We start from the raw sequence: 25775 nt of genomic DNA, 5'->3' as shown, positions 1-25775 counted from the left end.
TTTCAGTCATGCTCTTCAGTTTATTCATTCTTTCTTAGTAATCTCAGTGTGTCCATGTTCCCTCATTTTCTGTGTCTCATTTTCTTCTCTTATTATTGTGATTCTTAATCTTTCTTCAGTTATTTCAATCTTAGTCATCTTAGTCAGTCCATGTTATTCTTCATTTATTTTAGTGGTGCCCTTCAGTTAATTCTTTCTCAGTTAGTCATCTCAGTGTGTATATGTTATTGTTCAGTCCTCAATTAGTTTCTCGGTTAGCCTCTGTTTATTAGTTCTCAGTTCCTCTATGTTTATTCTATTTATTCATTTTCTCATTTAATTTTCCTATGTCTCCCATTGTACCAGTCACATATTTTCTTGGAATTTCACTCAGTATCTTAGTAATTTAGTTGGTTTTTTTGCTCAGTTTGTTTCTTATGTCTCTGAGTTCTTTTTCAGTGATTTCTCGGTGCTTTAAAATATAGATTAGTCTTGCACTTTTTCATTCACTCATTTCTCGACATTTCAAAATTCACTTCTTATTTCTTTGCTTTGAATGTCTTGAGTTGAGTATTCAGTTCATCATTCACCTCTTTTTGATTTAGTCATCAAGTTTCTTTGTTATTCTTAATCATGAGCATATTTTTGTCACTCTTCATCCCCCTCTTTTCATTTCTTTCCCAATAACATCCCTTCTTTGCATTTAGTCTTTAGTTTTCATTCTATAGGGACCTCAATCCTTACTTTTCACATTTTATTCTTTAGTTTAATTCAGAGTTCAGATGCTCTATCTTCCTTTTCTTCTGTTTTAGGAGTTTTCTTCATTTTCTTTCTTTTGCTTCTTGAAGTCTACATAAACACGCGGAATCTATGTACTGTCCCCTGCACTTCTTGGTGCAAGGGGAGATTTATGCATTTCCTTATCTTTGTTGCACCATCCCTAGGTCATCTACCTATCATATATCTTTCCACATCCTGGTGGAGCATAACCTTCATTATATCATTATATGAAAGCAGAGCACACCATCGTTTTTTTTTCCAAAATTGCGTATAAGAGTACTTCTCATGGCCCTTACCCATCTACACCAAATAAGTTATAACCATCACTTGGGTATGTAGGGCCGGGTCGATCTTGTAGAACTACTATCATGTGTTGATTAGACATCTAGTGTAGTGTCGTCTAGCAATCAGTGTGTCCACTTCTTGTATGATGACAACTGACAAGTGCATCGGGCCCCTCTTGAATCGGTTCGTTCGTACCAACATACAACTATGTTTAATGGTAAACGACCTTTTCGTTTGCATTTTTTTCATTTTGTTGTATTTTCTTGTTTTACCTGAGTTCCTTCAATTTATAGCACTTTTCTTTTTAGAGGTAAGGCCCAGAGGCCCAGCTTTAAATTAATAAAGCCACAAACGGCAGAGTTACAAGGTGCTGAACGAACAGCTTACAAGCATCAAGGAACAAGCAAACATAGAACAGCTTGGTCTTCAAAGCCATCATCCAACGGAATGGACAGAGCGGAGGAGCGGATACGCCGTGAAGCTCACCACCGGACTCATGCCATGATCAAGACCTGGCGCGTCGCCACCAGCATGCCATCCGCCTCCGCCTTCGAAGAAGGCCCCAACCTTCTCACCCTGGTTCGTAGGGCGCCGAACCATCGAAAGGCAGAGCAGCTCTCCCCAGAGCGCATATACACCCCGCGACGTTCCAAGGACCATCCCCAAGCACAAGCACCGCACGCGAGACACCACGGGCATCACCGCCGGCCAACGCACCGACCACCCAAAAGACTTCAGCTTCAGGACATCGCTCGCCGAAGAAGACACGGCAAGAAAAGGGCATCCGTGTCGCCGTGAACGTCCGGTGCACCCATAGCTGCCGGAAAGGGGACATCTTTCCCCTTTCGCCCAGGCCGAGGGCGCCGACCCGCCGACAAGCCACCGCACCAGCCGAGCACCACCACACTTCGCCACCGGAAACGCCGCCACCTGCGGGCCTGGAAACACACGCAGCACAACCACCTTCCGCCGTCCCAAGGCAGCGCCTCCAAGGAGAACACGACGCTCGAACGCCGTCGCCGCCCAATCAAGAGATTTTGGGTTTTCACCCGGGCGCAGAGGAAGGAGGGAAGGGGATGTACCTCAGCGTCGCCTCCAAGGAGGAAGACGGCGTCCGAAATGTCGCCGACGCCGTGGCCGCCACCGCCGGCCAAAGATCTCTCCCGGCCAGAGCCCTGGACCCTGCCACCCCAACACATCACCCAGACGAGAACGTCAAGATGCCCTTGGGATGGGTACTACGTGGAGCAGGCCGCCGTCTTCAGAACAGACTCGGAGGTCGACGGGGCGACCACCGCGACGCGAGCAACCTCCACCGCCTCCACGCCGCCCCCGCGACCGAGGAGGCGGTCATCAGCACCGGCCAACGCCCCCGCCGTCCGGGACCGCGCCGCCCTCACCTTGCAGAGGCCGCCGCCTCAGATCTCCGGCCCCCACCGGGGAGAGCGCCGGTCGACACAGCCCAGGCCCGACGCCACTCCGGCAGGAGCAGATCGGAGCCAAGGTCGCCTACCGCGCGCCCGAACCAGCACCGGCAAGCCCCGAGCGGTGTTCCTCCACCGATCGCCGCACCGGGGAGCCAGGGGCCCAGATCCCCACCGCCCCCTTCACCGGCGTCGTGGTCTTTGACCGGCGGCGCCTCCAGAGGCGGCGAGGAAGGGAGGATGAGGGGGAGGGAGCGGCGGCGGCGGGCTAGGGTTTCGCCCCTCGGTCGCCTGGAGGGGGCGACGCGAGGGAGCGAACCGGTGTGTGTCTTATAGCACTTTTCTGTCTTCTCAATGCTGAAAATTCCCAAGTTGCTTCGCAGATCGACATGTAGAAAATGCTGAATAATGTAAGAGGGTCATCTCATACTTTTAGTATCTAAGTAATGCATTCTAACATTATTTCAGCTATGCATTCTTCAGTTTCTTATCTTTTTTGCTTATGCTTTGGCACTCTCTTTATTCCGCTTCATCAGCCAATCTTTCATCCAACTTCAGCCTGGCAGTCTCTGCGCACAAAATCTCCGAGATATCAAAAAAGAAAATATGAATAAAGAAGGTTGTCTTTCTGCCTCGGAAACAAGATCAGAGTACCTACAAGACTCCCGAAAACTCATATCTGATCTCGAGCTCAGATGCTCTCTGTTTCTAGACCAATCACCGTCGCCACCTTCCTGGCTTGTCAGTGTATTCCCTCGTGTATTCTCTTATTTTGGACAGTGTATGGCCCCAGCACACTGCAGATCATTAATGCGCTCAGGAGCGTCTCCAGTGCATCAATGGAGCTCCCTCCAAGCTCAAGAGAAAAGAAGAAAGCAACAACAGCGGCGGCCATGACAGGGCGCTGGGAAGGAAACTGTCCTGCTCCTTGGTCGGGCGGTCAGTGGGAATCTGCCGCGAGTCCGCCTCCGCTCCCGATGGCGCGAGCATCCAGAGGGTTTTTTTTTCCTGCAGGATCGCCTCATGAAGCTTAAACAAGTGCGCTCAGGTCTTCATCTCCTGTGTGTTTCTTCTTCATCGCGTCCGGCAGTACGTGCGCGCCTATATGGCCGCGAGCTTCCCATGGCATGCCAGCTGATCTGCAAGGTAGTCCTGGAAAGCGGCAGTGGCCAGCTTTAGATCTACGCGGTGAGTACCGACGAGCTTCGGGATGGACCGGCGGAGGCGGAAGCGCCGCTCCCTATTGCGCCCTTCTCACGGCCGCGACTGTAGCCAGTCGTACGCTACCCGTATTATCCTGTTTCACCCTTTTTGTGAACATTGTATCTATTCTTAACTGGTCTGGCTGCACACATCCCAACAAGCAATGAAAGGTCCACAAAAAGAGCTCATTTGTGCTCGGGATCAGAAACACCTCATCCCAAGACTCCGATAATTTACTAAGAGCGCTTCTCGTCTACATGCGCAAAGTTTGTTTAAATGTCGCCACGGCTACGCTAGGGATTTTCGCATGGAGGAAGGAGTGGTTGGAGTAGGACGTCAGCTGTTTTGCTTTGGTGGATAAGGTTGAACAGGTGTTTTGGATCTTACACGGATGCATGTTATTGCTTTGGTCGATAAGGTTGAACAGGTGTTTTGTATTCTTTTCTGGACAGGGCTAAAAAGGTCAGTACGTACTGAAGAAATGAAAACACTGAATTCAACATGGGCTGTATTCCCCGCAAAAAAAAAACATGGGCTGTATAAATGTGTCTGTTTCACTGGAGTAGTACAAATGTCATTATTTGGTTGGTCAAAAAAAGTGTCTGTTTCCCAATTGAAAAACAGTCAGCTGGTGTATAGTCACTCCCTAAGATTGATCATGTTGATATACTCGGAGGTCGATGGGAAGAAGTGCCGACTCTGTTGGATATGCCAAGTTTGTTAGCCAATTCGTTGGTCAGGGAGGAAAGGGCGCGTATGGTTAGATCGTTTGTTGTATATGAGCTAAAACAAAGGGCGTGCAAGGTTAGAGCGTTTTTAGGATTATGGTATGCGGTTGGGATTACAACGAGGTGAGAGCGTTTTTAGGAGAGGATTGGAGGGAGTGCGGGGTGGCATGTCGTTTGTAATTTTTGGACGTGGGGGGGTATTATTGTCCATCCTGAAAATGTGACACCAGGCATTCACCAGTTTGCTCTTAATAGTAGAGATTGGCTACGATTGTGCCCCAGTTCTAAGATGGAGGAACAGGCATGTACAATAATAAGTAAGTACATAGTTATTACAATTGAACGTTAGTTTATTTGTGTCAGCTAATGCTTAACTGGCACGAGCGATAGAGGCACCTTCTTGCGAAAAACAAGTTGCCCTGTTTCCTCCATATCGATGTCCTGCTCCTTCATCCCTTCGGGGAGTTCCCAGTCGAAGCAATACAGCAGATTTGCGAGCACAAGCTCGACATTAGCCACGCCCATGGCGATGGCAGGGCAAGCCCTTCGCCCGGACCCAAACGGCAGGAGCTCGAAGTGAGATCCCCTGAAATCGACGTCCGTGTCCTGGAACCGCTCAGGGTAGAAGTCCTCTGGTGTGTCCCATATGTCCGGGTCTCTCCCCATCGCCCAAACGTTCACGTGTATCCTGGTGCCCGCAGGCACGCTGTAACCAGCGATCTTGCAGCTCTGCATAGTTTCTCTCGGAATCAGTAGAGTCCCCGGCGGGTGCAGCCTGAAGTTCTCCTTGAGTATCATCTTCAGGTACTTGAGGTGATGCACGTCTTCTTCCCCCACTCTAGGCTTGTTTGTCACCGCGGCCCGCACCTCGGATTGTGCTTTCTGCATCACCCTTGGGTTCCTCATGAGCTCAGACATGATCCAGATTGTAGTGACGGCACAGGTGTCAATTCCACCGGTGAACGTATCCTGTCAACATTGTGAATTTTGTGACATCCATTTTAGAGTTGAGTGGAGTAAAGTGGAGCTCTTCCAAACACACCCATAAGTGTCGAATATATTATTCGAAAATAAATGTAGAAACAACGACGTGTACCATGAGGATCCCCTTGATGTTCTCACGCGTCAATGCCAGAGGCCCCTCTTGACCATCACCATCTCTCCACATCTTCACCAGCGCGTCGACCATGTCCTCCTGCACCCCCGCCGCCAGCCTCTCAGGTTCGAGGTGTTTGTCGATGACCGCATCGAAGAAGGCGTCGATCTTTCGGAACACCCTCCGCCTCCGATCCGTGGCGCCGCGCCGGTCAGGACGTCCGCCCACCGCGCGAGCGCCGACGACGGGAAGAAGTCCTCGAAGGTGAAGCTGCCGAGCACCCGCAGCGTCTCGTCCATCATCTGCTGGAAGCTGCTCCGCTCGAACGACGCCGACCCGTACATCTTCCCGAACGCCACCGTGCCGATGATGCCGTCCGACAGCGCGTACAGCTTCTCGCTGAGGTTGACGGGGATGGCCGGAGGGGTGGCTGCGAGGGAGTCCACGAGCCGGTCGACCTCGGCTGCTCGAGCGTAGGCGAAGGACTGGACGCGCCTCGTGCTCAGCAGCTCCACCACCAGGAGCTTCCGCATCTCGCGCCAGTAGTCACTGTAGGGGCCGAATGCCACGTCCAGGAAGTTGTAGCTCAGCATCCGTGCACCTGCGCGTTGAGAAAGCGAAAGTTTGAACTGAAAATCGCAACAAAGTTTTGCTATAGGTGGAAAATTCATAGAGGAGCCCAACTGCATCTATGCGGAAAAAATGACATCAGAAATGTCAAAAAATCTGGAAAAAAACATCATACATGAACAGTGTTGTATGTGCACACCCAAATTTGTATGACATCGAACATTTGTCAGCGGATATCCTGGTGATTGTCCCCGTGTCTCTCTGTGTGTTGCACATTTGGCCTTTGTATTTCCGCTATGCAGTAATGAAAAAGGGCTAACCTGTTTTTTTAAACGGTTTTGCTATGTCTCAGTCAACTGAGATTTTCTTAAGTCCAAGTCAATTACAAAAATGTGCTTTGAGTTGCACATTTCTGTTAAAAAGTGCAATTGCACTTTTCTGATACAAATGTGCAACTGAACCCAGTTGCACTTTTCTTTGAACTGCAGTTGCACTTTTCTGAGTTGACTGAGATTTAAAAAAATCTCAGTCAACTGAGACATAGGCACACCCTTTTTTAAAAAATCTATGAAATATGCTGTTTTTCGTGACCTTGTGAAAAATTGCTACAGTTCAACGACGTTTGCCGAAATGCACTTTGATTTTGTCTTTTCAGATACCATTAAAATTTCGTGCACATTTGTTGGCCGGAAAATTTGTCACTTTTGCCTGAAATATAACCATGCTAATGCTATGACCGATGTTCAAAAGACTGTATCAGTTCTTTTGTTTTTAGCCATGCGATATGTTAACAAATGTGCCACAATGGTGATATGACCGTTGGGACTTCACCTGGCGATACGGGTGGCGATCTCGCCGCCCCAACGCTGGCGAGGGCTCTGACGGCCAGTGAGGGAGTCTGCTCACCGGAGTGGCTCGGCGGGAGCTGCTTTTGGATGTTGCAGCTCTCTGATGACGAAGGCGACGGGGAAGAAGACGGGGAAGAGGACAGTGCCATATCGGCAAGGTGTTTCTTTCGATCACCGTCGCCGGTAAGTGATGTTGATCTCCTTGAGGACTCAGCGGAGCTGACGCGGAGGCATCTCGAGAGGATCAAACGGCGCGATGATCAATGGATGGCCACCAGAGCGGCGATGCTGTTCTCTACGACGGAAGGTATGAACTCGTCGCTTTCTCTGCCGTTGGGGAAAAACCATGGTTCAACTAATTTCAAGGCAATGCCAGTCCTAGAACCTATTGTGCTCTTCGATGATAACGATGAGGATTGGACCGTCGTTCGCCGGAGGCGTTGGTCACCGGCGTTCAGTGCGAAAACTCGAGATCCGAGAAAGAAGGAGAATTCGAAAAAACCTGTTGTGGGACTTGTCAGGTTGCGAGGCAGTACGAAGTGTTCTAGCCCAAATCTTGAGCGACAGAGAGGCTCCTGTTTCTCTCGATCGAACGGCAATCAGGGTCCACAACTCGTAAAGATCGGGAGCGCTATCGCTGCACATGCGTTTTGGAACCTGTTAGGGTTAGCCTGGAAGCGGTGCGAGACTGGTGCTCCTGCTGTTCTGCGACGGTGCTCCGACGTCTCGATGAATGGCGATGGTGGCCAGGGGGGTTTCAACCCGAGTCGCGGCAGCATTGGCCAAGGTCGAGGTGGATACGGCAATGCCCGGGGAGCCTTTGTTGCACGGGGACACCACAACCAGGGGGCGCTCGTAGCGGCTATGTATACGGACCAGGCCGCGGCTACCAAGGTAACAGTGCTAATACGGGTTTTGGAGGGGGCCGAAATTTCTTCCATGGCGAGTCTAGCAGCGCGGCAGGCACGGGTGCTGGTCACCACGATGACAATTGGGGTGGTCCGAATAACAACTTCCAGAGAGGTACCAATTACAGCAATAACAATAGGTTTGTACATGGTGGTAATCAGCAGAGATGGAACACGGGGCGTGGTGGTGGTTATCTGAATCGCCCTCGTGTTAATGGGGCGGATGCAGCTGCATGGAATGGCATTGACGCCGATCTATTGCAGCAGACGGTGCAGGTGGTGGTGGCGGCGGTGACAGCTGTTACAAAAGCTAATGAACCGCCGGCAGTAAGGGTACCTCAAGTTGATGATAATTTGGGTATGGCTACGGATCAGCAGGTGGGCATGTTAGTTGCGGCACCAAATGCTATTCTCCAACAGCAAACTGTGACAGGTCAGGGGGCTCAGGATATTCAGGAAGCTGGTGCGAAAGGAAAGGATAATGAGGGCCAGGGTTCTCCTCCGAAGAAGAAGGAGGATAAAGCGGGATGTTTCCGTTGTAAGAAACATGGACACTATATTGATGATTGTCCTACGCCTTTCTGTGATATTTGTGAGTCCATCCACCATGCAATCCCAGCTTGTTACCTTTTGAATGCTCCAAAGCCCACAACAACTATCCATGGTTATGCAAATGAGGCACTTATGCTTTTTGAACTTCCATGTGGTGCATTTAAGGCCAAAACTAAAAATCCAAAGTTGGCCAAAGTTACTGTAGATGGAGATGCTATGACTATACCAGAAATAATTAAACAACTCAAGAAGATTGTACCATCTGAGAAGTTTAATTGGGAAGTGTTCCATTTCAGAGATAATCTACTTAGAGTTAAACTCCCAAGCAAACAGGAAGTTCAGAGGTTGAAGAATTTTGGCACTTATATATGCACAAATAGGGAATCCTGCTTGACATTTGACTCTAGAAGTTTGGGTTCGTGTTCAAGTTTGCCATCAGATATCAGATCAGATTACCTATCCTTATGGGGAGTAGGAACTCTTTTTGGAAAGACTCTAGATGTTGACATGACATATACTCGTAATAATAAAGTGCTGAGGACCAAGATTGGATGTTTAGATCGTAATCTTATTCCGACAGATAGTGATGTTTTCATTAGAAGGGGTTTTTTTAAGTTACATTTTGAAGTGGAGACAACACTAGGATCACAAGAGGTGAACATGGCAGAAGCAAATAATGGTAATGATGGGAGTGATGATGCACACCAAGGAGAAGGAAAAAATGGTGGTGGTATAGGGATATGGATCCCAAAGGTTTAGATGAAGGAAATACATCTAATAATGGACAAGATGGTTCATTTGAGAATAATGGGGTGGATGGAATGCAAGTGCAAGTTAATCACAATGATGAGATTCAGATTGTGACCAATGTGCAAATTAGCCCTACAGGTATCCCCCATGTTGCCCAAAATTTTGATAAAAAAAGCCTATTTTTCAAGCCTATATCACATGTTAAAAATCTGGTACCAAATGACAGTTTTTGCACTAATTCTGATGTAGATGGCCAGCTCAGCGTATCCACCTCGGGATCACCCTTGATCGGACGCGTGGCGGGGAGTGGTGCGGCTGGCAGGGTGCTGCTGCATGCGCCGAAAGCTGCGTTGCACCCAGTGGCCGATAGCCTTATGCCAAGGCCAATCATTGGCGTGCAGAGGTCTGACCACCTGGTCGGGCGCGTGGAAGGGAGCAGGACGGGTGAATGCATGGTGCAGCGTGTGCCACCTATCGCAGCGTCCCTAGTGGCCGACAGCTACAACCTCGGCCAATCAGTGGCGTGCAGAGGGCAGATCATCGGGGAGGCTGCCAGCAGAGAGGGGACCGTGTGCCTGGCGACATGTGCAGCCGCGTAGGGGCAGGTTCCAAGGCAGGATCTGGTGTGGCTGTGCACGCCGAACCAACGGCGATGGGCGTGGTCCGATGGCCGCACAAGATCCAGCCTGGCAATGCTGTTGCTCGTGGGTCTGCCAGGGAGGACGGCAGTAATCATTTGGCAATGATTGCCAATCATGAGCTCATGATGGGGGCAGAATCTTCAGATGGTTTGGGATCTTCTGTGCACAAGTTTGTTAGGGGAAAGGGTATGAATTATGATATTTCAATTTTTAATAATGTTTATGTTGATTGTGAGTCGTGTATGTCAAATACTATCTCTAATTCAGTATCTCATGGGAGCGATACATATGATGCAGGTTCGTTTTTGCACTCCAATTTGGTTGGCTCGTTGAAACAACCTAAGAATGATGCTACGAGAAATTATTTTTTGGCCAAGGAAGGGGAGAAGGCTACAGTTGGTCTTCAAGGTATAATGGGGAATGCCTCGTCTATGAAGACTATTGCTGAGTCATTTTTATCTTTTTTGGATTCATCTAACACTGCTATGCCCACATTCTCAATTTCCCTAATGGAGAGTTCACCAAATATACCAGCTCAACCTACTTGGGATGAGATCATTGCTTTTGGGGGAATACCAAAGGCATCAAATGGAGTGAGATCCGATGCAAGATTGGAAAATCGGCCCGATGTGGATATGCCTCAGATGGAGAAGGCAATGAGAAATGCACAGATGCGTGATACTTCTTGCAGTTCAGGTATTTCTTTAGTTCCAGAATTTTCAATTGTTAATATCCCGAATAATGAAATATGTCATAGAGCGGATCGTTTAGGTGTATCGGAGGAGGATGTGGCAAAATCAATTAAGGGAATCAAATTGTTAGAAGAGGGACGTATTCTAACAATTTTGCAAAAAACATTGAGTGAGAATTTGAATGAAGATGAGGGTTTGTCCAATCTTGTGATGTCGAAAGTTTCTACCTTATATGAGGATTTGGTAGAGGTGTATGATATCACATTGGGGTGGATGAGCATGTGGAGCTTCTAAAGCCGGTTGTTAGGGGAAAGAAAACTAGGCAGAGGAAAGTATATGATACTAACAATGTTCACAACAGCTCTAGAAAACGAATTAAAAAGCAATTTTCTTAATGCAGAACATAAAAGGAATAAATTGGAATCCGGGAGGTTTTGGTGATATACCTAAGCATTTGTTTGTCAAGGAGGCAATTAGAGAGCATAAAGTAGATGTCATAGCCTTGTCGGAGACTGGAAGATCTAACTTCTCTATACCCTTTTTAAACCAACTTGCTCCGGGTTATAACTTCTCTTGGTTTTGTTTACCACCACATGGTCGGTCTGGGAGTATTCTAGTGGGAATAAACTCAGATACACTCCAGGTGTTATATTTTTGTGTAAAGCTTCATATTAAATGCAAGAGAGATGGTTTCGAATGGATTCTTGTGCCGGTCTATGGGGCTGCCCACGACTCGCATAAAGCAGAATTTTTAGCAGAATTAGTAAGAACTTGTGAATCTAAAGCACTACCTATGTTGGTAGGGTGTGATTTCAATATTATACGGAAGAGGGAAGAAAAATAATGATAATTTCAAAACACGTTGGCCTTTTGTTTTTAATGCAATCATTGAGCGTTTGAATCTACGTGAAATTGCACTAACTGGTAGACAATATACGTGGGAAAGTCATCGAGACGAACCTACATACGAGAAACTAGATAGAGCACTAGCATCCATCTCTTGGGAACAGAAATTCCATTAGTAACTGTACAAGCATTGACTAGATTTGATTCTGATCGTACTCCGATACTTATTGATTCAGATGTGAAAGCACATCTGGGTACCAAGTGAAAATTCAATTTTGAGCTACATTGGTTGCGACAATAAGGCTTTTTTGACATGATAGTAAAGGAGTGGAAATCAGTTTCGGTAGGAGCGAACCCCATGGAGGTTTGGCTTAATAAGCTACGACAAAGAAGGAGATTTCTCAAAGCATGGGCGAAGAATCAAAGTGGAAAGTATAAAAAGAAAAAGAGAGACTGTTGTATATCATTGATCAATTGGATTTGAAAGCGGAAACGAATATTTGAGTGGGAGTGAAAGGGAAGAAATAAAAAAGACAAATGATAGTTTAAATAAATTAAGAAGGGATGAAGAATCTAAATGCGCTCAAAGAGCGAAAGTTAAACATATTCAAGAGGGTGGGAATAATACGAGATACTTTGATTTGATTGCAAATGGTAAACATAGGAAAAAGAAAATCTTACAATTAGAGCAACGAGAATGCACTATTGTTGGGGAAGATAATTTGAAGGTCTATATCACTAAATTTTATAAGAAATTGTTTGGGGCACCGACACCAAGTAATATTTCTCTAATAGAAGAGGCGGTACATGATATATCCCGCAAATTTCTTCGGTTGAAAATGAGACTTTGACGACGCCTTTTATAGAAGAAGAGGTCTTTGAGGCAATCTCCTAGATGGAACTTAATAAAGCGTCTTGACCAGATGGTTTTCCGGCGGAGTTCTATCAAAAAAATTGGGAAGTAATAAAAGATGATTTGGTGGTGCCATTCTTTCAATTTAGTCAAGGGGAATTGCCCCTCTAGAAACTGAATTTTGGAGTCATTACATTACTACCCAAGAAAGAAGATGCGACCCAGATGCAACAATATAGATTTATTTGTTTGTTAAATGTATGTTTTAAAATATTTACTAAAGTTGGTACAAATCGCATATCCGTGATTGACCCAAAGGTTATAAAACCAACTCAATATGATTTATGCCAGTAAAAACATTTTAGAAGGAGTGGTCATTCTTCATGAAACAATTCATGAGCTCCATACCAAGAAAATGGATGGGGTGTTGTTTAAAATCAATTTTAAAAAGGCTTATGATAAAGTGAAGTGGCATTTTTTGCAACAGACTTTGCGAATGAAGGGCTTCGCTCCAGAATAGGGTAGATAAGTTCAACAGTTTGTTCAGGGGGGGAGTGTGGGGGTCAAGGTTAATGATGATATTGATCATTATTTCCAGACAAAAAAAGGATTGTGCCAAGGGGACCCTCTTTCCCCAATGCTTTTTAATATTGTAGTTGACATGCTTGTCATCTTACTTGAACGTGCAAAACAGGATGGCCAAATCAGAGGACTTATCCCCCATCTTGTTGAGGGTGGTCTCTCTATATTACAATATGCAGATGATACAATTCTTTTTTTAGAACATGACCTCCAGAAAGCGGTTAATATGAAATTAATTCGATGTCTTTTTGAAGAGCTATCAGGACTTTAGATTAATTTCCACAAAAGTGAGATTTTTTGTTTTGGAAAAGCCAAAGAGGAGGAGGACCAGTACAAACAGATCATTGGATGTGATGCTGGTTCACTTCCATTTAGATACTTGGGTATTCCTATCCATTACAGAAAGCTCAGGAATTCTGATTGGTATCCGGTGGAGACCCGATTTGAGAGTAAATTGAGTTGCTGGAAAGTCCTTATCAATTCATTCTTGACTAGCCTATCTATGTTTATGTTGTCCTTCCTGCAGATACCCGTTGGGGTAAGGAAAATACTGGACTTCTATAGATCTGGGTTCTTTTGGCAGTCTGATGAAAATAAAAAAATATCGGCTCACAAAGTGGAATATCATTTGTCGTCCTAAAGATCAAGGGGGTTTGAGGATTGAGGTTCTCGAAATAAAAAACAAATATCTATTGAGTAAATGACTGTTTAAACTTATTAATGAAGAAGGGTATGGCAATAATTGCTACACAATAAGTACCTAAGACATAAGAAATTATCTGAGATGCATGCTAAAGCTACTGATTCCCCTTTCTGGAAGGGGTTAATGGGAATCAAGGAGGAGTTTTTTTCTAGAGGCTACTTCAAAGTGGGTAATGGGATGAGTACCTGTTTCTGGGAAGATACTTGGCTAGAAAATACTTTGTTAGCTCAACAGTATCCGTCCTTATATAATATTGTACATCACAAAAATGTAATAGTAGCACATGTTTTATTCCAAACCCCATATTACTTTCTGATGGGTGTTGAGCGGTAACAAATGGATTTCATGATTACAATTATGTCGAAAGCTGATGTTGGTAAACTTGAATGAAGAGTGATCGTTTTGTCTGGGATCTGACATCCCATTGTCTGTTTACGGTTAAATCTATGTATGAGGTATTATGAATGACCATATACCTTTTTTGCGAAAATATATCTGAAAGGTGAAAATTTCCCTTAAAATAAAGATTTTCATGTGGTTCTTGAGTAACAAAATTATGTTTACTAAAGACAAATTAGCTAAACGTTACTGGAATGGGTGTTCGAAATGTGTGTTATGCGGGGAGGAGACTATTCAACACCTTTTTATTGAAAAGTCATTTAGGTAAAAAAAATCGTACAGTTAATTTCACTTATGATCTTCCACCTAAAACCAATATTACTAATATGTTTGGTAATTGGTTGAATGGAGTAGATAGATAATCTAAGGCTTTTGTTCGGATTGGGATTTCCTCCTTATGTTGGTCTATATGGAGGGTTCAAAACGACATTATCTTTAACAAAAAAAAAATTCACTTCTTGCAGGTTATTCATATGGTGGCACATTGGGTTCAGCATTGGGATCTCCTTTCGCTGGAGGGACAGCGAAATGCCATGGTTTATGGATGCACACGGCTCCAATGATCGCTCAGGATATCTTGTGCCAGACTGGCTGGCGACATACTAGGAGACTATGTTAATGTGTAGTTATAATATGTTTTGCTCTTTTCGCCGGTTAATTTTTGTATCAATTCTTGGCGATGCTTGAGTTGTAACACATACTCGATCTGATCGCTTTTTAATAAATGGCCGTATGCATCATCATGAAGTAGAAGACGGGCTACACCCACATTTTGAAAAAAAAAAAAGAATTGGGCAAACCGGTACCCGGCAACTCAGTCAGCTACACGAACCGTGTTGTATGTGCACATGCAAATTTGTATGGAAAATGACATTTTCTGACTACCATGCTGCACAAGCTGTCGCCCCCATTGCATACGTTGTTTTCTTGAATAGTTTTTCTTATCTTATCTGTTCTACTCTAGCATTTTCGGGTGGTGGTAGTAGGCTATCATTACAAGTTTTGGCAGGTTGTCACATCATCATAATAGCCGGAAGCGAATAAGAATTTTGATTCATTCCTTTCAAAGAAACCCAAGATCAATACGTCATACAATCTTCTCTAAAAATGAGATCAAATAATATAATCATCACTACGTTCGGATCATTGAAAAATAAATCAAAGTAAGATTGTAGCGTTTCAGAGAAACTAAGACGCACTTGCCTGGTGAATTTGGCCGGCTGCAGCAGTGCAGGTCGTTGGTCCGGAGAACCTCCTTGGCCGCCTCCGGCGAGGCGACCACCACCATCCGCACGCGGCCGAGCTGGACCTGCACCACCGGCCCGTACTTCCTGGCGACCGCCTGGAAGTAGCGGTGCGGCCGGCTGCCGAGCTGCAGGAGGTTGCCCAGCACGGGGAGCTGCTTCGGAGGGCCAGGAGCGTTTCTCGCTCTCTGCCTGCCGCTCCTGAAGAACAGGTAGAGAAGAGGAAAGATAAAGATTGAAGATATGAGTGTGATGAGAGGCCATGGCCACGGGTTGGGAAGAGCAGGAGCAGCCATGGAGGTGATATGCGCTGCGCGGACGACAGCTAACAGGGGGGAACTACTGAAGGGGAAGCGTGCTTCGTTACGCCGGAAAGAAGTCTACATCACCCCCACAAGTATTAGAGTTGGGACAGAACACCTCTCATGTTTAAAGTTGCACACTTAACCCCCATGTTTACCAAACCGGGCAATTAACCCCCTGTCTTCTGAAAAGCTGTTTTGCATAGTTATTTTGGGGACGTGACACTAGCCAAAACCAGGCATTGGTCTGAGCGGCTCACGTAGTCCATCCCACGCGATCGACGGAGAATGTTGCTGCAGGGGACCCGACAGGTCGTTGTGGAACTCGTTAGACTGCAACGGCATGCTGATCGTCTAAGGAGCCGCGGCGGCGGAACACATCTTGGAACTCAAGGTGCAGGCCGTGGACGAACGAGTCGGCGCGTGAGCATGAGCTCGGCACGCGCGCGTGGTCGTCCCACCTGGAGCTCGACACGGTCGTCTGTGCCTAGATCTTGCAGCTCGCGCGCGATCAGCGGCGCCTGGAGCTTGATGCGGTCGGCGGTGCCTGGATCTCAACGTGGTTGGCGGCGCCTGGAGCTTGGAGTGTGCACGGTCCGGTCCAGGGGCCAGGGCTGGGGCGAGGAGGAGGCTTAGCCCAAGGTGATGAGGTCGTACCAGAGTTGTGGCCATGGATGCAGCGTTGGGAAGGAGTAGTCGAGGTGCTCAAACACGGGACCTCTTCGAGCTCCGAGGCCGGTGGGGATTGGCAGGGAGTGGCATGGCTGATTTGCGGATGGAGCAGGGTGTTTGGGCATGCCGCGTCGTTGAATTTTATTCTTTGCAAACCACTTCATGTTGGACGAATCACATGGTAACACGTGGTAAAACCAGCCCGCAAAACAGCTTTTCAGAAGACAGGGGTTAATTGCCCGGTTTCGTAAACATAGGGGGGTTAAGTGTGCTACTTTAAACATGAGGGGGTGTTCCGTCCCAACTCTAATACTTGTGGGGGTGATGTAGACTTCTTTCCATTACGCCGCTGATCATGCGCGTGTATCTTTCGACCACTGCCACGTTCCATTGTTCCAACATTTCAGTCACAAGAACTTTATGGAAGAAAGTACTACGGATTGATCTGCAGCGAAGGCGTGTCACCCTCCGTGGAGGGCCCTGTGGGCTATGGTATACTGATCACGAACTGAAAAGGCAAATTGTGGAGATTGATTTGGTATGATCTTCCTTGATCCCTGCCACACCTAGAATATCTGGATTAGGATTTGGAAGGCCTTCAATTTGAAAAGAGAAGGATTTGGAAAGCTTTCCGTACTACTATTGCGGATGGCAATTTCAAATATTCAACTTGCCAGGTGGTGAGTTACCGGCTTACCGCTGGATCGCGTCCAGAATTGTCAGCGCCATACTATGGTCCAAAACCTTAGAAACCTAATATGGCACGGTAATTTAGAGCAATAAAGTTTTGATATGTGGCAGAGAAATATCAATTTGAAAAAGTGAAAGTTTTCATTCAACCCATGGTTTCTGAAATTGTACGATGCATGTTCCGTCGCGCCACACCCAGGAACCAGAAATTGAATATTCTCCTGATATAGATCACCAAACCTTATGCAAGTGAGCGTGTTGTGCTTTGAATTCACATATTCATTGTGTAATTTGAGAGGGAAAATTTGATCCATACCACTAAAAGATCCAAACTTTAGAAAAATACCACTGAAAGTTTTTGAGATAGAAAAATGCCACTCAAATCTTGCTCCGTTGTCTACTTTGTACCATCACCGTTATCTCTAACAGATCTGGGGATTTAAAAGAAAAAACCAGTACTTGTATGCCCATCAAGCAACAATTAGGCTCCACCTCAACTCCCTCTCCAGGCTGCACCTCAACGGCATCTCCAGCAGCATTCAAGCTACAACTCATTGGCTTCTCAAGTAATATTATGGCAGCATATAACATAAAATCTGAAACGAATTTTCATCATGAACTCAACAGTATAAGGTGGTATATAGCACTTCTTTCAGCCAAAAATTTCATCATATAAGTGGACACTTTCAACAACAGAGAACACAACTTCAGTACATATTAGTATTCATAACAAGCTAGCACACCTGCAGATGTACCAATACAAAGCGGAGTTCACAGCAAAAGCCATAACATAATCCATCTTTTGTACTACACCTTGTTCATACTAATAAGAGACTAAGGCACCTAATTTATCTACTCAATGATGATCCTACGACTGATTCCTCCTGGTGAGATTGCAACCATCCTTCTAGTAGTTACACCTGGGCTAGTTGGAGAAAGAGAAGCCATCCTTCTAGTTGTTACAGCTGGGCTTGAATGAGGCATTGGAGAGGGTTCAACAACTGTTGTGGAGGCTTCAACATCTTCCGATTTAGTTTTCCTATGAGGCATTGGGTTAGGGGAAGGAAAACTACAACACAAATAAGAAAAAACAATAGTACAGTACCTTGACTTTTTCGCTTTCTTTGGACGAGGAGGTGGAAGCTCTTGTTCTAATTCAGGTTGAGTAGCATTGCACCCCTTCTCTATATGTACAAACTGATAGCACCTTTTGCATTGATTTGGTCCTCTTTTTCCAAGCTCTCCACTAGCCTTAATTCTTTGTTTCCTTGGCCTACCAACATCAACCTTTGGCCATTCAGACCTATCATTCATTGGATTGATCTGAATTTGATAAGCCATCTTGAACCTCTCAACCGAATAGTAGTCATGCACAAAGTCCTCGGTCTTTAGTTGTCTAACTTTGCCAATTAGGTATATAGCATGAGGGCATGGTTTTCCGGAAACCTCCCATTGTCCACAACCACATTCTCTTTTCTCAAGGTCAACTGCATATCGCCAAGTCTTCCCTTCTTTTGTTGTTCCTGATATTTCGGCTGCCATGGGACCACTTTTCTGGATATCATAGTGCAGCCCTCGGCTCTTCATGTTCAACTCGTGCAACACACTTGGGAGAATGAGGCCTTCAAGTCTATTGGCTATCTCTCCCCTTGTGTACATATTCTCCAAGATCATGATCCTAATCTTGTCCATCAAATAATCAACGGGAAGGTCCTTGTAATCCTTAATCCAATTGTTGAAGCATTCTAATATGTTGTTGTTCACATAATCAACTTTGCGGACTTTGGAGAATTGGGATCTACTCCATATCAGATTGTGATGCTTATCTAAAAAGGGAATTGCTTTAGGACAATCACTTGCAATTTTCTCCATCAATGCATCATGCCTGCGGGATGTACATTCCCATGCACAAGGCCACATATACTTCAGCACCTCACCCTTGAACTTCTTCCGAAAATTGGCCATTAGGTGTCTAAAACACTCACGGTGCTCTACATCAGCTCCGAAAGCCACTCACGGTGCTCAAAACCAACATACGGTCTACACCCAGCCAAGAAGCCATCAGCACATGCTTTGATGCACACAAACATCCTTGAAAAATTCATTTGTCCATTGATCTTTTTGCAATCAATCTCAACAATGCTTCCTGGGCAAGTTTCTTCTAGGGCTGCTTTGAATCTCCATAACATTGAGAAGCTCTCTTCCCATATACCATGAAGCTCATTCATTGCGGACTTCTTCCCTGCCCACACTTTAAAATAAGACAACTCAATGTTGAATTGTTTCTCCAATCTTTTCTGTAACTTTTTTGCACTAAGAGTGGGATCCTCTTTAATGATATCTTTGGCTCTTCGAGATATCCAAGACGTGGAAGCCTGATGTCCCTTCAATGTGGCTGAACCAGCACAAGTGTGATCATCCAATGAAGATATCTTGACCACCTACAAAAAAATATTATTGAAAAGGTTAGGTATTTCTTTGACAAATATGTGCAAATAGCATAATCAAAAAATTTGCTGCAAATAACATAGAAGAATAGTTACATAAATGTGTTGCCACCAAGAAGTTTCTTTGCATAAACTTTCCACTCGCAATTTTCAGCCGCGCACCTTGCCATGTACCTCTCTGTGTCACTGTGTTCAACCTTAGTCTCATACTCATTTTTAATGGCATATGTTCTCATAATCTGCATAAACTCTTCCTTGTCCCCAAATGTGTCATTTTCCTTTATGATTGGATTCTCTGGATCATGTGTTGTGTGAGGCCCAAAATAATCTCCTATCATACTAGCCTCATCATCGGGAACACATTCAGGATCAAACTCTACAGTAGGCCTTGTCCTCTTTCGTTTCTGCACCTTTATTTCACTATTTGTCACCGGCCTTTCATCATGGACTGGATCATCAACCTTTTTGAAGTACCTCCACTCTTCATTTGCTCCAGCTGGCTCATCTCCATGAGGATCACACCCAAAAGTCATGAAGTGTTCCTTCTCTTCCTCTTCAGCCATTGGTGGCCCTGCAGTTGTTAATCCAATTTCAGGTACATCTGCCCATGCAAATCCCTCAATTTTGATCTCCTTCTCAACCCCGTTCGCTGCAGCATATGTTGCCTCGTCAACCATGTTTGGTGCAACAGTTGCTCCCCCTTCAACCACGTTTGGTTCAACGTTTGTGCCCTCTCCAACCACATTAGATGCAACATGCATCACATGCCCCTCCTCATGTGTACCAATTGTCATGAACTATTTGACCACTCGAGATTCCCTTAGCAAATCAAGAAGTTGACTATCAGTAGCTAACCTGCATGTCATATTCAACCTTGAATCAACAACCCAAAAATTTGGCTTTTGGTTGCTGGCCCATGTGAAGTACGGAGCAATATCGTTCTGTAAATCATTGACAGTATACTCTTCAGAATCAACAACCCAGGTTACAGTCCTGCCCTTATTGTACACCTTTTTGCCATCTATAATACTGAAGTAGGAGTTGACAATCATCTCTATTCTACAAGCAAATTTGGGATCAATCCTGCAATATGCAATACAGAGACACGAGGAGAGAAAAAAACATGAGGACCTCCTATTCTCACGAAGCATGTGCCACACCCAAATACAAGCAAAATATACACAGATTGGAGGAATATAGAGAGATTCAGAAAAGATTACCCATCTGGGACTTTAGCAACGTCCATCCTCGCTCAATTTCACGCCCTTGTCTCAACACTGCAGAGTCCCAAAATCTAGGGTTCAGACCCTACTCAAGAGCACGTGAAGCAGAGGGATTGAGAGGGAAAAGGGATGGATACAACATGTACCATGGAGGAGCGCTCGGAGGAGGAGCCGCCGCCGCTGCCGGGAGGCACGCCACCGGCAAGTGGCCACGACCGCGAGGGAGACGTGTCGCCTGGTGTTCTTCGTTCGGCCTGGGTGGGTGCCTGTTCGTGTGGTCTGGCTGATGCCTGTGTGTGCGTTTATTCAGGTCTACTGATCGATTCGTGTCTTTCACGTGCAGTTAACAGAGTTGGCAAAAGGCAATAATGGAGCAAACTTTCACTGTTATTTTTCTAGCTCACAAACTTTGAGTGGTATTTTTCTAAAGATTGGATCTTTTAATGGTATGGATCCAATTTGAGATGTGTGTACATGACCAACTGCAAGTTGCAAGTGTGATTATTTTTGCAAGAAGCAAGTAACAACTGCATGTCATCATACTGTAACTGGCGGCGTAAGGAAAGAGAACAAAGAAATTGAGCATAAATATAGCAAAAACATACACGGGGATATTGAAACTTCAAATTGAGGCTGAGCTTCAGCTAGTTGCAGAAAGTTATCGTACTAAGTCCATAAAGAACAAGCACAATAGAGCAGCAACCCATCACCAAATATGGCAACCATAGATCGAAAGAGGTAAGCTTGCAACCCCACACACTAACACAAACACTATTGTAGGGACTTGGTTAGAATATATATGTATGTAAAGGGGCTAAAGTGTATGGAAAACCATATGTATATGGGGAAAGAAGATAGAGGAAAAACTCAAGTTCCAGAACACTCTCGTCGCCCACATTGCCGCTCATCGCCGGTAGAATAGAGCATCTCACAACATGGTATCAGAGCACGACGACGAATCGCTGCATCGGCGCGTGTGCTAGCGGCACGAAGTCTCTTCGGGCAGAGGAGGAGGAGTTGGGGGCTGCTAGTGGTGGTGGCGGCCAGATCGAGCCCTGTGGTCGGCGACGAGGTCTTCTGCTCCTAGATCCAGTTAGTTGCTGTTTTGGTGGTCTTGAGAGAAGGTTTCCTCTCGAGACAAGCAAGGGGACTGCAGGTGCGGCGAGTGGAGGGGGCATGTGGTCGCCTGATTGGGGGTGAAGTCCAGGTCATGTTGTAAGGAGGATTAGAAGAGGTGTGATCTGTGAGATGGGAGACAAGGAGGGTGCAGCAGCGCATGAGAGCTGGTTTCAGTTTTACAAGTGATAGATGAAAAGTACATGAGTCTATTTGATGCAATCAACAAACAATTTGGAAATTCTAGATCTGAAGCTGAAGGGAAGGAGGATGTTCATCCTCTCCATATGCCTCATGTCAAACTAGAATGTTCAGAGACCTATACTAGCTGGGCAGAGCATGCTGAGACCATACTTTTCTCCATGAAGCTAGAAGGATATGTAATATGGACAATTGAGAAGTCATCGGATGAAGACTCCAAGGATGGGCATAGGTGGAAGGTTACCAATGCAGTGGTCAGGGTATGGCTTCTTAGTTCAATCTCGCCTGAGATTGTTAAACAAGTAGAAAGAATTAAAGAGGCATCTGAAATTTGGAGGTTGTTGAAAGGTACATACTCAGGTGTTGGGAATGAAATGTTGGCATGTAGAATCCAGAAGGAACTTCAGGAGCTTAGTCAAGGGGAAAAGTCCGTGGTAGAATATGTATCGGAACTTAAAAGGATGTGGAGTGACCTTGACTACTATGACCCTGTGGAGATGGAGTGTGGGAAGTGTTTAGAGAAATACAATCAGCTTTCAGAAAGGAAGCGTGTGAGAGACTTCCTAAATGGTCTTCACCCAAAATTTGAGAACAGGAGAGCCACACTCTATGGAAGTGGGAAGCTGCCAAATCTAAAACAGGCTATATCTGCAACTATCAGCGAAGAAACTCACTAGAGGCTTGAAACAACAGGATTAGCGGGTCAGACCGCCTCTCAAATGAGCGCTGCTTTGAAAGTAGTAATTATCAAAAGGTTGGATTAAATCCACACGACAAAAATTGTTTCGAGTGTGGACAGCCAGGACACTCGAGAGCCTCATGTCCAGAGTTGTTTGGTGGAGGACGTGGTAGAGGCCAAGATTGGCGAGGAAGAGGCCGGGGAAGCATGATGGATGGTCGTGGAGGTGGTCAAGCAAGGGGTACGAGGCCACCATGGAGGGCAAATACTACATCAGTGGTTGAAAATTCTTCTAGGGCCCTAAGTGTGGAGAATACACCCGATGTAAAGAATGCATTTCTCCATGCGAACTTACAAGAGGAAGTGTATATGGAGATTCCACCAGGATTTAGCGGATCTGAAACCGAAGGCAAAGTGTGTAGACTAAACAAAGCACTCTATGGACTCAAGCAGTCACCAAGAGCCTGGTTTGGAAGATTCCGGAAAGAAGTTTGTTCACTGGAATTCCAACAAAGCAATGCTGACCACACCCTCTTCTTTAGGCATCACCAAACTAAAATTGTCATATTAGTTGTATATGTTGATGATATTGTTGTGACAGGGAATGACGATGAAGAAATAAGGAGCTTGAAGAAGATGTTGGCGAAGTCTTTAGAAGTCAAGGACCTTGGCTTCCTCCACTAACTCCTGGGAATTGAGGTAGCATATGGAGCTCAAGGTATTTACCTATCCCAACGAAAATATGTGCTTGATCTCCTTGAGGAAACTAGGATGCAAGAAACTAAACTGGCCACCACACCGGTTGAACCGAACCTTAAGATTGCTGCTAGTTTAGGAGAACCCGTTGATAGGGGGAGATATCAAAGGTCAGTGGGACGCAATCTACCTCTCTCACACTCGACCAGATATTGCATATGCAGTGAGTCTGGTAAGAGGATACATGCATGATCCTCGGATAGGCCATCTCGATGTAGTAAATTGAATACTAAGGTATTTAAAAGGCTATCCAGGGAAAGGTATTCTTTTTTCGAACTATGGGCATTTGAAAGTGGATGGATTCACAGATGCTGATTGGGCTTGGAGTTTAGATGACAGGAGATCGATTTCCGGTTATTGCATCCTTGTTGGAGGAAATATTGTTAGCTGGAGGAGTAAGAAGCAAAGCGTAGTTGCCAGGTCAACAGCAGAGGCTATTAAGATCCATGGCTTCAGGGTTATGTGAGATCTTATGGCTTCGACTATTATTAACTGAAGTACGATTGCTTAAGGATGAGCCATTGAGGCTCTACTGTGATAATCAAGCAACAATCAATATTGTGAGAAATCATGTTCAACATGAGAGGACGAAACACGTAGAGATCGATAGGCATTTCATCAAGGAGAAAATCGATGAAGGTGCGCTACAGGTGGACTTTGTGAAAACTGGAGAGCAACGCGCAGATATATTAACTAAAGGTGTTGCTGTTGTATCCTTTTTGCGAATATGTAGCAAGATGGGGCTCTTAAATATTTTTACCCCATCTTGAGGGGGAGTATTGTAGGAACTTGGTTAGAATATATATGTATGTAAAGTTGCTAAACTGTACGGAAAACCATATGTATATGGGGAAAGAAGAAAAAGGAAAAACGCAAGTTCCAGAACACTCTCGTCGCCCACACTGCCGCTCATCGCCGGTAGAATAGAGCATCTCACAATAAACACCAACCAAATCGTAGGAGATCCTCCGGGAGGATAACTCCTAGTCATTAGGCTAATTAGTAATCAAAAACATTGACAAAATAAAATCGTTGGTACATTGGAGAAAATCATGTATCTTCCTAAATCATCATATATTTTTCTCTTAGCGATCGTTCGTCAACAGTATAGTAACGATCGAAGTATTTATACGCCTAAACTACCAGCGTGAACTGAAGACTTTGATGCTCTTCCCACCTTACATGTTTTCTCCCACATTGCAACCAAAGCGAGGGGAGATGTTGCTTTGAGCTCGGCGTACCCTTGGCTTGCCATTACACCATCCATTTCCATTCTACTCAAAGAGGTAATAAACCAAACGCAAGCATCATGTAGCCTAGCGCAGTCATGTTGCTCAGCCAAAACCAGCGTAGTTACCATGGTCTTCACATCAATGTTGTTACAAAGGATGCTTTCACACATTATCTTGAGCCTTTCCATGGCATACCGGTCAGCGGCGACGAGCAAATGCCTGATGATTTCTTTGTAGTTCTCACGGTCAAGATCATCCATTACGGGCAGCGAATCGGTGTATATAAAATGTAGCAGCGCCTCAAATACGGCGGGTTGCATGTCACCTATGGTGATACGACCCATGCCCGTCTCTCTCATCCCGCCATACAGCTCCGCTTTGAAGACCAGAGACCGCATCGCGAGCACCATCTTGTGGGCGGGAAACTCCTTTCCTTCAACCACGAAAACCACGTCGGTGCCCTCTTTCTCTTGCAGCAGCTTTCCGAGATGCTCCGCGATGTCGGAAGGGGGCACCTCATCAAGCAATGTCACGTGATTGACAAGAGTGATGAAGGCGTTGCACTTGATGGTAAGGCGGTCATCGCGAAGGTAAGGCGACTCCTCCAGCTCGCTCCTTTTCTTGAACTCGGCAAGGCCGACACACTTGTTACTGCCGGGACCGAACTCCTTTGTGGTTGCCTTCGTATACGGCGGTGTGGATCCGGTGACGTCCACGAGACTCAGCTGAAAGGATGCCCTCACCCTGGTTTCGGTATTGTTCTTGCTATGTAGATGGACATACACGGACACGTAGTCCTTGAAAGGCTCGTTGACTCCTCCAGGGAAGAATTGAATCATCCAGTCGTGGCCGCCGATGTTGAAGGCCGCAGATAGTAGGCCGCGTACTTCGTGATCTCTGTGCATGCTGTACCCTGAGATCTCGAACACGTGCGAGCCAGTACGCACTGTATTTGCTCCAAAGTGTGACCGCTGCGCCGTCTTTGGGATCATGCCGGAGCTCTTCGCCGTATTCGCGGCACCGGGCCTGGACCTCTTGCCTCTCATTGCCAATCCCTTAGGCTTTTCTGACCGATGCCGACGCCATGACCTGTCTCGCTAGGGTTTCTTTGGGTGAAGCGGAAGAGGGGGCGAGATTGAGGGTCTTTGTAGGACGGCCGGTGCGATCGGAAAGATCAGAATTCCAAATTGTTCTTGTTTTTCCTAGCCCAACAGGAAATAAACAGCCGAACTCGGTTCAGTCCGTTCTCCATCAAACAATTCAGGCCCATTAATGTATCATCAGCCCAACAACCCACGTTACCACTGAAAAATAGTTTTTTTTAGAAGTGGAAAAGGGAAATTGAATGACTGATAGAAAACGAGACAGAGATTT

General features: G+C 45.7%; 2 protein-coding genes and 2 pseudogenes across 2 annotated transcripts; all 4 read right to left on the bottom strand.

Moving 5' to 3' along the window:
• Positions 1-4681: 4681 nt before the first annotated feature.
• LOC127336160 (4-hydroxyphenylacetaldehyde oxime monooxygenase-like) lies at positions 4682-15473 on the bottom strand (annotated as a pseudogene).
• Positions 15474-17514: 2041 nt separating this feature from the next.
• On the bottom strand, positions 17515-18975 carry LOC127330675 (uncharacterized). The gene is made up of 3 exons (XM_051356809.2): positions 18960-18975; positions 17853-18759; positions 17515-17786 (listed from the first exon to the last, which is right to left on the bottom strand). The coding sequence occupies exons 1-3, from the start codon at positions 18973-18975 to the stop codon at positions 17600-17602; spliced, it is 1110 nt and encodes a 369-aa protein (XP_051212769.2). The 3' UTR covers positions 17515-17599.
• A 311-nt stretch (positions 18976-19286) lies between these two features.
• On the bottom strand, positions 19287-20440 carry LOC127329432 (uncharacterized; annotated as a pseudogene).
• A 3855-nt stretch (positions 20441-24295) lies between these two features.
• On the bottom strand, positions 24296-25447 carry LOC127329433 (BTB/POZ and MATH domain-containing protein 2-like). The gene has a single exon (XM_051355951.1). It carries the CDS (start codon positions 25445-25447, stop codon positions 24296-24298), a length of 1152 nt encoding a protein of 383 aa, XP_051211911.1.
• Positions 25448-25775: the final 328 nt, after the last annotated feature.

Source organism: Lolium perenne, chromosome 2 (assembly GCF_019359855.2).
Source record: "Lolium perenne isolate Kyuss_39 chromosome 2, Kyuss_2.0, whole genome shotgun sequence".
In the NCBI taxonomy this organism is placed as follows: domain Eukaryota; kingdom Viridiplantae; phylum Streptophyta; class Magnoliopsida; order Poales; family Poaceae; genus Lolium; species Lolium perenne.
This window is presented reverse-complemented; position numbering and strand designations above follow the sequence as displayed.

Coding starts and splice junctions, on each gene's coding strand:
- LOC127330675 (XM_051356809.2), bottom strand. Junction 17,787..17,852: donor AAGAAAGCGAAAAAGTCAAG/GTACTGTACTAT, acceptor AATGCCTCATAG/GAAAACTAAATCGGAAGATG.
- LOC127329433 (XM_051355951.1), bottom strand. CDS start 25,447: ATGAGAGGCAAGAGGTCCAGGCCCGGTGCCGCGAATACGGCGAAGAGC.